The sequence below is a fragment of the Lygodium microphyllum genome, chromosome 3 (genome assembly GCF_053477565.2).
Source record: "Lygodium microphyllum isolate KBCC chromosome 3, Lygodium_microphyllum_v1.1.10, whole genome shotgun sequence".
Taxonomy (NCBI): Eukaryota; Viridiplantae; Streptophyta; class Polypodiopsida; order Schizaeales; family Lygodiaceae; genus Lygodium; species Lygodium microphyllum.
The window spans coordinates 110,233,205-110,246,349 of NC_141137.1; the positions used below are offsets into that span (position 1 = coordinate 110,233,205).

General features: G+C 38.1%; 1 protein-coding gene across 1 annotated transcript; it reads left to right on the forward strand.

Annotated features, from left to right (window-relative positions):
* Window positions 1-687: 687 nt before the first annotated feature.
* On the forward strand, window positions 688-9,773 carry LOC148038743 (mitochondrial pyruvate carrier 1). The gene is made up of 4 exons (XM_087674594.1): window positions 688-928; window positions 8,850-8,904; window positions 9,217-9,352; window positions 9,465-9,773. Exons 1-4 carry the CDS (start codon window positions 830-832, stop codon window positions 9,499-9,501), a joined length of 327 nt encoding a protein of 108 aa, XP_087530720.1. The 5' UTR covers window positions 688-829; the 3' UTR covers window positions 9,502-9,773.
* Window positions 9,774-13,145: the final 3,372 nt, after the last annotated feature.

Below are 13,145 nucleotides of genomic sequence, written 5' to 3' on the forward strand. Positions count from 1 at the left end.
AAAGAAATGTGAGTCATTAATTTATTGACATAAAGTTACTAAATAGAGAATGTGTAATAAGCAATCAATTTAGTGACATCACTTGTAGAGAAAATGGCCACAAACACATAAGGATAATAAGTGATAACAAGAGAAGGAAGTTAACACACTCATGAAATCTACCAATGCAAATGATGAAGGTTGTTAGGGAACTGAGGTGGTTCAAATGACAACTTCGTGTTTAGATAACTACATACAACAAATGATATACATACACTTAGGAGATTCGAAGAAACATATATAGCCACTTTTAATACGACAAGAGCAGCTAGATACAATATTTCGAGATGTCGTGCATCATTTTGTAAACAATACAATTACCACAAAGACATGAACAACATATTGCCAATGTTCTTTTCACTTTAAATGATAAAATATCAATATATGCACCAATGGGGTCATAGTCTAGTTGGTTTGAGTGTCACAGTGTGTGAGTTCAAGCCTTTTCCCTCATGGCACAAATATTTGCTTGTGTCTAAACTTTAAGTGAGGTTTCCATCTCTCACAAATATTTGGAAAATAGAAACAGCTAACCAAAAAAGACTAGCCGATGATGGCCTATTAGTCTAATCATTATTAGCCCTTTTTGAAGAAATTCAATTATTAGTGTTAGTTGATTTAATAATCACATAATTAGCCTTGTTTTGACTCAAGTTTTCCCGAGTATTGTTCGGGAAATTGGAAAATTAGTCCTCGTGGGAATTTGGAATTCAGATTTGGCATCATTTTTCTGTTTTCCGATTCCTCAGACTGACGCGCTGCCCCTTCTCTCTCTCAGCGCCTGTCCAGCATGGCTGCTGCTGCTCTCAGGAATTTCGTTAACAGTCCAATCGGTCCCAAGACCACGCATTTCTGGGGCCCCGTTGCGAATTGGGGTTTTGTTGTGGCGGTATGTTTCAGATCTATGCTTTCTCTAATCCTGTGCTAGATCATCTGTTACGCTTGTTTAATCCTCTGCATTTTTTCCTGCGGTAGGAAAGAGAGTGGACAAGGGAAGCAATTGGTCACACGCGAGGGTTCCTGGTGGAAGAAATGATCGATACGAATTCGCTCATAGGATAGTGAAACGTTGAGAAGATATTAGATGCATTAATGATTTGTCATGGAGATTTTTAGAAGCAGAGAAAATATGTGCACATCAGCAAACCTTATTGTCTTTGCTAGGATTTTGGATGCATAGGTTGTGGGCTCAAGTTTCACCGTAAAGAAAGACAGTTGTGCTTTGCTGTCAGTGGTTAATGTGACTGTTATAGCTCTGTCATTGCATTTGATGCACTTCCTGCTCGCAACATCTGTTGCTCAAACCTTTATCTGTTTAAGCAACATATATCTGTTGCTCAAAACCTTCTACAGATTGTAGAAGACCCTTGGTGAACTAGAAAAAACTGAGAAGCCCAATGAATTTCAAGGGAAAAAGCCCATTTGTCCTTAGTGAACTAGAAAAAAAAGAGAAGCCCAATGAATCCAAGGCAAGAAGTCCATTTGTTTCTAGGAGGCAAAAGTCATTCCAAGGAAAGCCATTGGCCAAGGAGCTCATATGTTTTCAAGAAGTGTGTGGATCAATTGAAAGGGCCTTTGTTTAGAACAAAGAAACATATTTGGAAAAAGTCCATATTGTTTGCAGCCTTTATACATTGGACACAAAATGTGGATAAGGAAGGGGAATGAGAATAGGAATTGCAAGCGGGTGGGGTGCAAAGAAGCTATCACTTTCAAAGTTCACAAGTTTCAAAAATGGCTGTTCCTCTTTTGTCCATAATTGTTAGATGCTAGAAATTCAATTCTAGAGGTTTAGTTATGCATGGGTGGATTGACACTTGTGTTAGGAAGCATGTGTCATGCACAGTCATCTCCTACTTGTGAGCCTCAATCTGAGCTAGACAGGGACATTAGGAGCTTTGACATTCAGTCTGTCATGTGTTTTGACGGGGGAGGCAGCTCCTTCTCAAGTTTGCATTTCTTTTTGAGTTGGTTCAGTGTGTGTTCACACTGACTGCTTAGTTTCCAGCCTCTGCATTTCTTTTTCATTGGATTTGGATTGTGTTCATACCGGCTAGGATGAGGCAGCTAGCTGATCCAGTAGGTGATAGTATTTCCTTGATTATTTTATTCAGGTCATCCAGCATTTTTGGGGCCAGTTTGACCATATTGGCGAGATTTGGGCAATTCCTGCTATTTATAGCAGGCCCAATTAGTTGGCCAATTATTCACAAGTTTTGCCTTTGCAGGTTTTAGCACACTCTGACGCATAGGGAGTCATCTTTGTCTTTCAGTGCTACCTCCTGTCATCAGCCTGATCCAGTCTCCTCACTGATGCCTTGGGCTGTGTGCAGGTAATTGGTTAGGCCTCTTTTGCATTTAGCTTTCATTCAGTTCAGTGCATATTTTCTCCTTCCATTCTTTTCTTTCATTGCAGTCTTTCTCTTCTCTTCTCTCTTCATGTTCATGTTTCCTCTATGTTGCACACTCACAACTTTGTAGTCGGGGAGATAACATGCCATGCAAGGTTGGGGTGGCTTGTGGGCAGTAGATTGGGCTGGTTGGACAATAGGGAGAGAAGCTTCTTGGCTGGGCGATTGATTGGGCTGGTTGGACAATAGGGAGAGATGCACTCACAACTTGGTAGTGAGGGAGATAACATGCCCTGCAAGGTGGGCTGGCTTGTGGGTGGTAGATTGGGCTAGTTAGACAATAGGGAGAGAATTTTCTTGGCTAGGCAAGTGTTCTGTCTGGAGGTTTTCTTTGAGCTATAGGTGACATGATTTTGGTGTTAGAGTGCGCAATAGAACATCAAGCAAGAAGGGAAGAGAAAGACTGCAATGAAAGAAGAGAATGGAAGAAGAAAATCTACATTGAGCTCCAAGAGAATGCTGAATACAACATGGACTGATGAGTCCTTGCACACAGCTCAAAGCATAAATAAAGGCATTGGATCAACCTGATGATGGAAGGAAGCATTGAATGATGGAGGAATGCCACCATAAGTTGGAATGTGCTACAATTTGCAAAAGAATGAATGGCCACCCACCATTGGAGGAGCAACTATAAATAGCTAGAAGCTGAAAATACTAGCTGACTGCTGACTAAAAAGGCCATAAATGCTGGGTGATGAAATAGTGAGAGAAATGGGGCTGTTTAATTAAAGCTAATGGTAAGATAGCTCAACAGCTTTGTTGCGAGGAGTCACAAAGTTGTGTTTTCAACCTTTAAGCTATCGCTGGTTGTTGATGTCATCATCATACCTTTGCTGTATGCGTTTTCACGCTGTGCAAGTTGCCTCTGTTGTCCAGCTTTTCTCAACCTTTGGTAGATGATAAACTATTGTGTTTATCAGACTTAGCCTCCAAACTATTGTGTTTTGGTTTCTAGCCTACTACTCTTTCACTTTCAGCTCCAATTGGTGGTTATAGACCTTGGGATCCGACCATAGTTGTCGAGGACGAAAGGTATGATACGGTATGGTACGATAAAATACGGTACTAAATGGTACTTTAAGATTTTATAAGGTACGGTACGATATTAGTACGAAAGAAAAAATAACTTGATTATTTTAAAGATAATAGAATAGATGTTTTAAATCTAAATAGCAATGCTATTAGAGTATATAAGATGAATATTTAAGGGTAACACGCCAAAACCTCATGTCGCATGCGCAAAATGCAGTATTGTTACCTACAAGTTACAAGTACATAGATGGGAGTGGATACATCATACACGAAGGATTGTACAAATAAGAATAGGCTTGAGAGAGAGAGAGAAGAAAAAAGAAAGGAGAAAGAAAGAAAGAAATACATAGGCTTGGGGGAGAGTGGCCAAAAAGGGCCAGTTCTTTTGTACTAAATCATACGAATATGTACAGTACGGTACATGGATGGGTGTGGATATATTATACATGAAGGATCCTACAAATAAGAGTAGGCTTGAGAGAGAAGGTTGAGAGAGAGAGAGAGAGAGAGAGAGAGAGAGAGAGAGAGAGAGAGAGAGACATACATACATATACACATAGGCTTTAGAGAAAAAAGAGTGTTAGGGACTTGAGGGAGAGAGGGGGAGAGAGGCTTCACGGAGAGAGAGAAGAAAGAAAGAAGAGAAAAAAAGAAAGGAGAAAGAAAGAAAAAAAGTTGTAGCCTTAGGGAAGAGTGGCCAAAATTATGGTACTAAATTGTACGAATATGTGTAGTACGGTAGTGTACGGATCATACAGTATGAATCAATCCATACAATGTACTGTGATAACCTCATCTCCGACCACTCACATTGCTTTGCCTATGAGTATTCTATACATTCTAACATGCATTTATCGTATTGATTCATTCACTTTAGAGTTCTCTCTTTTCTTTGATTGTGTTTTGTGTTTTTGCATTTATTGCGTTCTTGTGTTTTAGTTGTGTTCATATATTTTGTGTTTTCTTAGTATAGACCATAGCATCATTTTACACAAGGAAATCCATAGATGCATCGTCGATGTTGTTCCCCTTTGAAAGGGATGGGGGATAGGAGAAAACCACTAGAGGAGATGGTGGGGTTGGGATGGAATTTGTGGGATCAATGTTGCATAATCAGGAATGGGTGTAGCAATGAAAAACTACCTTGGAGAGCCTTGCACGAAGAAAAAGGAATGGAGCTTGTGTGGGCCTCTCTTGCCAATTTGTTACTAAAATGGATCATGTAGAAGAATCCTTAACAAAGACGACCTACTCGATGAAGACAACTCGGGTATCAAGTCTAGAAAGGCCATAATGGAGAGGAGTGAAAATCCCAAATTTGGAACATGTAGGACTTCTGAAATGGAGCTTAATAGACGGTCAAGCAATAGAGGCAAGATATCAATCTCACAAGTAGGCACTGAAGAAATGCCATCAACAGCTTCTATACCCTTTGATGGATAGAGATCCTACAACAAATCTTCTCGAGGAGTCATATGGCTCAAAGCATCACTGTCAATGAGCCGATCCTCTCTAAAGACAAAATCGAAGGAGGCTCTATTTCATGGATGTGAAGGAACATAGACTCATATGTCATGAGGATGTGTATTTTGAATGCTTAGCTTTGGCATTATTAAGTTGTGTACATGCAAGGTGTATATGTGAAGTGCAAGTCAGTAAAGTCATAGTTATGGCCTAAGTAATTGAAACTTGCCTTTAGAAACAATTTAAAGAGCAGTGATCATAAAATAACTTGCACAAATATGAAATAAATTAGCAAATAAACAAAATACTCATTGAATAGGAGAGCTAGAATCCTCTTGTACAGTAGATGACACATGATAGGCCCCAAAGATTGGCATCCCTTCAACATTTCTTCATCGTTATTTAAAGCTTGTACAAATCACAAGTGACTTGCTGTCACAAACCAACACTCTCTTGATGCCAGTGAGTCCCATGTGCCTTGCTTTTGAATTAGCTTAGACTTCTCTTCAACACAATGTTCTCTATCGATCTCACCAACCTTGACCAAATCTGCAACAAATCTGTCAATTCACACTAACAATTGTAATGTATAAGAATACATGTTGTCCATAGTCCAATTGACGTGCAAAAGTGACATTGGAGGTGCAAATATGGTCCTACATTGTTGCATGTTGCAAACAATGTGTAACACATGTAAATCTGAGTTTCAAATTGATCCGATCTGCTCTATGAAGCCTCAATCTTGTTCATGCATCAATTCGAGTGCTTTGCGCTAACCTTTGCACGTCCAATTTACTGTCAAAGTGAACAAATTCAGACGTGTACTTCAGATTTGCATGATTGCCACAACAAACCAACATTCAATTCATGTCAAAAAATGAAGGGTAATTAATCTGATCCTTGCAATATGCATTTTACTAGGTACTATCTTGCATTTTCTTAATTCTTCCATACATTGCTTGCGATAGAATGTTGTGAATCTTAGCGATTTCACGTGGCACAATTGATCCACAGGTGCATAATGACCTTGTTACTTGCAATGTTGGTCTCCAACCGATTGTAGAGTGTTAAAAAATACACGTGAATACTTCAGCTTGCAAAACCCTAAAAATGACAGCCAATATTTGAGCCCAATTTCACAGAGTGTTTGTTTAGACAACTATTTTGCATAGTTTCCATGCAGTTCTACACTTTTCCTCTCACAAATAGAGGGATCTCTTGCGATGAAATTGTGAGAAAATCACATTCTTCACAACAAAGTTATCCAAAAAGTGTACTAGGCTTGAGATCTCAAAGAAAGAGAATCTCAGCTCATAGTGCTATAATAACCCGTTTTGCTGAGACTTAGGGAAAAAATGGCAATAAGAGAAACATCGTGCTTCTCTTGTATATTTTACTAATTGTTGATATATTAGCTTCTTTTTGGATGGCAAAGGTGGTGTACCTCCATCCTTATGCTTTGGTTCTTGTTTATTTGCTTTTGGTCAAACATCTTGGTCTTCTTCTTTTGTGGTTGCCTTGAGACCACGGCAGTAGTGATAGTAGTTTGAGGGCCCTTTTGGCCAAACAAACATTATATTTGGTGCACCATCAATGGAGACAACTTTCATGGCTGTCTAGATAGGGTAGCAATTGATTTGTTCCATTTTCTCACGATGGAAGTCCGACTTTTTACACTCCACCTTACATGACCGCAATGAATAGTTGGAACCATCCAAGCAGTCCTCCTTGGGCAAAGAAAGAAGTATGGGCACTTACACTGAGGGTGCCATAGGAGGCATCTTAAGACCAGGGTGTGGAGTCTTTTGAGAAACATGGAGGGAAGGGGGAGGAGAAGGTCGCTAGACAAATGGACTAGGTGACCGCCTTTCTTTGCGGTTTGCGCGAGAATCATTGCAATAATCTCACCGCCTTTGAGAGGAATGATGAGAATGCTTATCCTTTGAGTAATCAAATCCTGCAAATTCTTGATTAGATATCTTTAATGACTTGCAAATACCTAGAAAACCTGCATTTGCTGTAGACAGCCCCTTGAACAGGGAAATCAGCTATAGGTTCATGAGAGAACCAATATAGAGGATCTGTGTGGAGGGGAGAAACTGTTGCCTGCACCAAAGATGACCATGTGTGCAAAAAAATGTTGATGGAGATGGTCGAGAGCCACCAGAAAGGGCTGCATTTTCAGCAAAACGCAAGGGTTGATTGTTGCCTGGCACCTTGAGGGCTGTGTTTCAGCAACCCATGGATGGGGAGGGCTGCATCAGCAGTTTGAAAAGGGCGCCTGAACTCTGGTCACCTTTGTGTCCTCTCATTTGGTTATGATACCATGTGAGTGCATAACGGAAGGACACTAACATAGAGAGAAACAAAGAGAGAGACAGCAGGAAGAAGGAAGATAGTTGCATTGACTGAAGATGAATGCTGAATACAGTAGTGTGGACTGATTAGTCCTTGCACGCAGCCCAAGGCATTAGTGAGGGCACCAGATCAGGCTGAGAATGGTGATGTCAGCAGCAGCACCGGAGATGGAGGAGTATGCTAGAGACTGTGTGTGAATCAGCGACCTGCAGAAGATGAATGAAACTGCCCAGCCCAGCCAGCTGTAAATAGCTGTCTACCACCAAAACTGGCCGACCTGCACAGTATGGTCTGACTGGCCGGCAGCAGTAAATGCTGTGCAGTGGCTGCTGATGTGTCAGAAAAAATCCAGGGATGTTGGGATAGGCTGGATAATACAGAAAATGCCCGAGAAAATCCAGGCAATTGGAGATAGGCTGGATGAAAGCACACTGACTGTGCACAAACAGGAGAAATGCATGTAAATGCACGCTAAACTGTCAGAGTTCCATTGTCTCTGTCAGACTCTGATAGGAGCTCACAACTAGGAGATGACAGACTGACAAACCCTAAAAATTAGGCAGGCTAACAGTGTTGTGACAAATTTAAACTATGAATAGACCCAAAGGATGGCAGATTGTTTTATGTTTAGTATGACATAGATGGCTTAGAATTTATTAAACCAGCTGTGCTCTTGGAATTTGGAAAGTTGCCAAACCTTGGATTGAGGGGTTTTGCTGATGTTCAGACACTGTTGCCTTACCCTCCAAGTGACAACTAGGGTATACTTTTTAAGAACGATCTGACTGTACATTCGGGGCTGAACTCAAGCAACAAATACCTATACCATTTTGATAACAAAGTAACTTTCTATTTGGGGCTGATTGCCAATTCTAGGACTATTTCTGAGAGAAAATTAGATCAGTTGATCTGGTAAAGATATCCGTATTTCAAGGACGAGCTTATTACTATTCAGGACTGATAAATTCCATAGCTATTTTCTGAGGTTATTTCAAGGACAGGTCAAGGCTACCTGTATTTCAAGAATGAGCTTATTACTAGTCAGGACCGATCAATTCTGTGGCTATTTTCCAAGCCAACCCACAGGGAATTCTGCTAATATGGGTCAGGGAACAATGCTTTATAAAGAGGTGAAAGCAAATAGTTTGTTTGAACTTCATTTTGCAAAATAGTTCAAGTTAATTCAGTAAAACTTTCTTTGTGTATTTATAAGATTGTTTTACAGGCCTTGGTATGTTCAGCTTCTCTCATTTCAAAAATCTGCTGGTCTTCGCACACACATGCACACTTTGCTCACTTAGCTTTTGGTGCTGTATTGTGCAAGGGTACATACTTGGTTAGTTTGTATGAGAACAACATTCATCTTAAGCATGCCTCCAAGTCTACTGCTGTAAATATCTGCTCATGGAAGTGCCATATCTCAATCACTTCGAGGATAGATTTTAGATCATAGAAATGTTTATGAGCTGGTTTCAAAAGTGTCATCTCGTAAGTACTGTTACTATTTGAAGCCCTAAAAATACAGCATTTCATGGTTTTTAGGGCTTGGTTGACACGCAGAAGCCACCTGAAATGATATCAGGCAACATGACTTCAGGTAAGACTTAACATAATGTTAAGTATATTTTGCAGTTCTCATAACAGATTGGAGCGTGAATTTTTTTTTTTGAAAAATTGGATCTGAACTAGCCTGAGCTTTTTTCTAATACAAGTATATCTATGTATTTTAGTAATTTACTTGTTCATTAAAAGAAAAGGTCTCTGTGGTGTTTAGACATAAGGTGTTTTGCTTAATAGGCAGTTCAAGTCTTAGCAGGGGATACATTTTCAAGATCTACTTCGTGACTAAACCAATTTGCTCATCAAGTTCACAAATGGTATTGGAACTCAAAAATGTCTATTTTTGCAGCGATGTGTGTTTATTCTGGTCTGTTCATGCGATTTGCATGGATGGTGCGTCCTCGCAACTATTTGCTTCTCTCCTGCCATGCAGCAAACGAGACTGTCCAGCTATACCAGCTCTCTCGATGGGCATCACATAATGGGTACATGGACTGATGACGATTTGTACAGCACAAAAGTTATATGATGCCACCTCAGTTTCAAGCTGCACATTCTCTTCATGTGCAATACCAATGGTTTTATGTTTCCTCACAGGTATCTTTCAAGTGGTAAAGAGACTGCCAAGGACTAGCAACCATCAGAAAAGTAAATTGCTGATTGTGTTGCAGGCAAGAAGATAAACTATGTCACGTGCCGTGCTCAAATTCAATGTGGAATAGTAAATGATACCATGACATACTTGTTTAGCCATTTTGATTGTTTGCCACTCTCGTGGCCTTCTAGCTGCTATTTGGTAAAGTTATCCTTTCTATTTACTCTCTGGAAAGACAGAATGGTCATGGAAATGTCTCGTTTATTTTTATTTTATTTTATGATCTGTTGATCAGAAAAATTTCAAGGTCTTGTGATAAGGGTATGGGTCCTCGGGTATTATTTTACGTTTTGACTTTTTGAGAGAGAGAGAGAGAGAGAGAGAGAGAGAGAGAGAGAGTATGTGTGTCTGCGCGCGCACGCGCGTGATTCACATCATATATCCATAGCTAGGTATCATAGAACCCATGAGATAGTGCCCTTGGAGCTTGTGTTGTGGCCATGTAGTTATGAATGCCATACTAAATATTGCAGGAAGTTGAGTTTTCAAGGGTTGAAGGCAGTTCATGCCCTATATGATAGGAATGAATCTTAGACATGAATAGATTGGTGCTGCTGGGATCAAACTCATGCACTTGCAATATTCAACCCGCACTCTATCCTATTGGGCTACGACCTCATTGGCAATAGGAATGTCTATTTTCGAGGCAAACTTCAATATGATGAGCTTTGGAGTTGAAGCTATCATATGCTATGGAGGCAAGTTTTTATTTGTCTTTAGAACACAAGTTTGAATTTATTTTAAAAACCAGTATAAATAAACATCTAGATTGGTTATAACTCTATATGTTAATAAGTTGTGGGACCCTCCCTCTGGCCTTTTAATGTGCGATAATCTTATTTCTTATTTCTTATTTATGTAAAACCAAACCCCCCCTTCTTAGTAGCATGTCAATCCTAGTAAGTACACATTTTGAACGTCATGATTTATTGGAAGGTTCTTTTATCCTCATGCATGTGTACATATATACATACATACATATGTATATATGCATGTACAAACATATAACTATCTAACAAAATATACATAATCACTCACTGATTTAGCTTGTCATCTTTATATTCATAAATATCACCCATACATACATGCATATATGCACACAAATGTAAGAATCTTGTGATACTTATTGATCATTCATTGTCTTTATTGTTATATTTGTATTTTGTTAGTATATGTCCATACTTGAGTAAAATTAAAATATTTACATTTCAAAGTGCACTTTTACATTTGCAACATAAACTCACTATTTGTATGGTCAAGTACACATATATCTAACTTGTAGGGTAAATGCCTATTGGCTTGGTCATACTACATATTACTCAATACAATTGGATGGAGTAAATTTAAAGGGTTTTAATGTATGCATTGCACTTTAGCTTCTAAAATAAAATTTTAAATTTAGTTGAAAAGATTGTATTTGATTGGTGAAATTCATTGTATCTATTCTTATGAAGTATTTGTTGCTTAAAGTACACGTTATACTCAAAATGAACCAAGGTGTTTATAGCAAATGAACATAAGGTTCTAAGAATACTTTAGGGGGGCTAAAGCTCTTGTATTGTTATGCCTAGTATTGTTATGCTATTATTTTTGCATTTAAAATAATTAAATCATTCCCTCATCTCAAGTCTTTAAATCTTATTGTAAATTTAGCTTGGCAAACCCTCTTGATTATATCACCTTGTTATAATGGTAGGATCAATATTTGGGTAGTTTGCTATTTTAGCTTGCAAAGGCATTTGTGATTATGTGGGGGAGGGTGTATTTTTCTTATGTCAAGTGCAAAGAAAATTGAAAAACAAAATAAAAAGTTTCACTTATTAGTATTGCTTTCACAAGTCTATAATGACATTTTGTCATCTCTCTCTCTCTCTCTCTCTCTCTCTCGTTGTGGAGCCATCGTTGTCTCTTTCATTAAATGAATGTGATCCAATCTTTTTTCTTTCTTATTAAAATCTCTCTCTCTCTCTCTCTCTCTCTCTCTCTCTCTCTCTCTCTCTCACCATTTAAACTCACTAGCTTACAATGGTTAAATTAGTTCATGGGTGTGTGATGACCATGTAAAAATCTTGAAGTCCATTAATAGTGTGGGATGCAATACTTCAACACAACTCCTTTAGTCTAATATTGACATTTTGATTAGCATCATGTGGTGTTTTTTGAAAAAATAAAAACACATCTCTAGATCATGTAAAAAAGATAAAATAAGGCATATTGGGTTGGACCTTTTGTTAAAACTTACATGCATGAATATATAACTACTCTATTCTCATTGGTAGAAGCATATTACTAGCATATCTATCTTAACATAAACATCTAAGGACACATTTTAACTCAATACGGATACATTTTTTCTAAAACACTTAGATACATAAATATGTACATGCATGTATGCATATATGTTTATGTATTTTTCTAAATAAAACAAACCCCATTTCTATTCAACATGTAAATAAACCCTTTATATAGTGCTCTTTTATATGCAAAAAAGTGTGAACAATATTTTGAAAATTCATTTTTTTGAATCCACATGATATGCTTACATATTTATGAGCGAATCCCTCTCCCCTCTCTTGAGAACTTATCCATGATCAAAGGTGCATAGTTATAAGTAATGTTAAGCATGGTGAGTGGTCTCTAATGACCAAGGAGACATCTCACAATGCCCTTGAGTATCATCTTGATGAGGTCTTCCACTCAATGAGAATAAGAATCTTACCTCTCCTAAATCAAGCATTGATGCATTGGCACATGTCATTCACACACATGTTCTGGAATTATTAAAAGAATCCAAGAGGTAAGCCATCAAAGTTGCTAACTTGTTATTCACGGTAAAGTGGCACATATCATTCACACACATGTTCCATAATTATTGAAAGAATCCAAGAGGCAGGCCATCAAGGCTATTAACTTGTTCTTCACAGTGAAAATTACAAACTCAATCTCCTCAATTTTGCGGACTTATCAAGAGAGAGCCTCCACTTTGGAGACAATTTGAATGCTATTACTTTCAAGACAACAGTTAAACTATTTTCATAATTAGCATTTGTGGCATCTTTTAGCCCACACTCCATTAGGAAAAAATTGGACTCAAGTTTACTTCTTATAGAAAAATTCCACCTCAGCATAAAGAGAGAATTCAAACATAATTAAAAATGACAAAAGTAACAATTTTTAATTTTTTTCTTTTTCTTTCCAATGTACATAAAGTAGCATGAAGTTGTTAAGTTGTCAATTAGCCTTAATTAAGAGTTAGAAATCAATATTTAGAATATGTTGCCCAATACTTAAAATTTGATGGCTTGTATCCAAATTTATTTGAATTAATGACATAGTCTCTTTTTATCAAAAGTTAAGCCAAAACACTATGCAAATGCTTGTTTGTGACATTATGCCTTGAAATGTTTTCATTTGATATATTTTCATTTTTTGGAAGCAACTTCATAAACATCACAAATAGAGATGGTTGGGTTGAACTAACACCACAAACAAAGATGGTTGGGTTGAACTAACATCACAAATAAAGATGGATGGATCAAATCAACATCACGAATGGAGATTGTGGTACCTGAATCATCATTGAAGAGATATAGGAGAGATGTATATTACCTCCGTGTTGAGCT

Bases quoted from the DNA above. Each gene is read 5' to 3' on its own strand.
- LOC148038743 (XM_087674594.1), top strand. From the start codon at position 830: ATGGCTGCTGCTGCTCTCAGGAATTTCGTTAACAGTCCAATCGGTCCC. The intron at 929-8,849 runs GTATGTTTCAGA...CATGGTTTTTAG, and splicing joins ATTGGGGTTTTGTTGTGGCG to GGCTTGGTTGACACGCAGAA. The intron at 8,905-9,216 runs GTAAGACTTAAC...CTATTTTTGCAG, and splicing joins ATCAGGCAACATGACTTCAG to CGATGTGTGTTTATTCTGGT.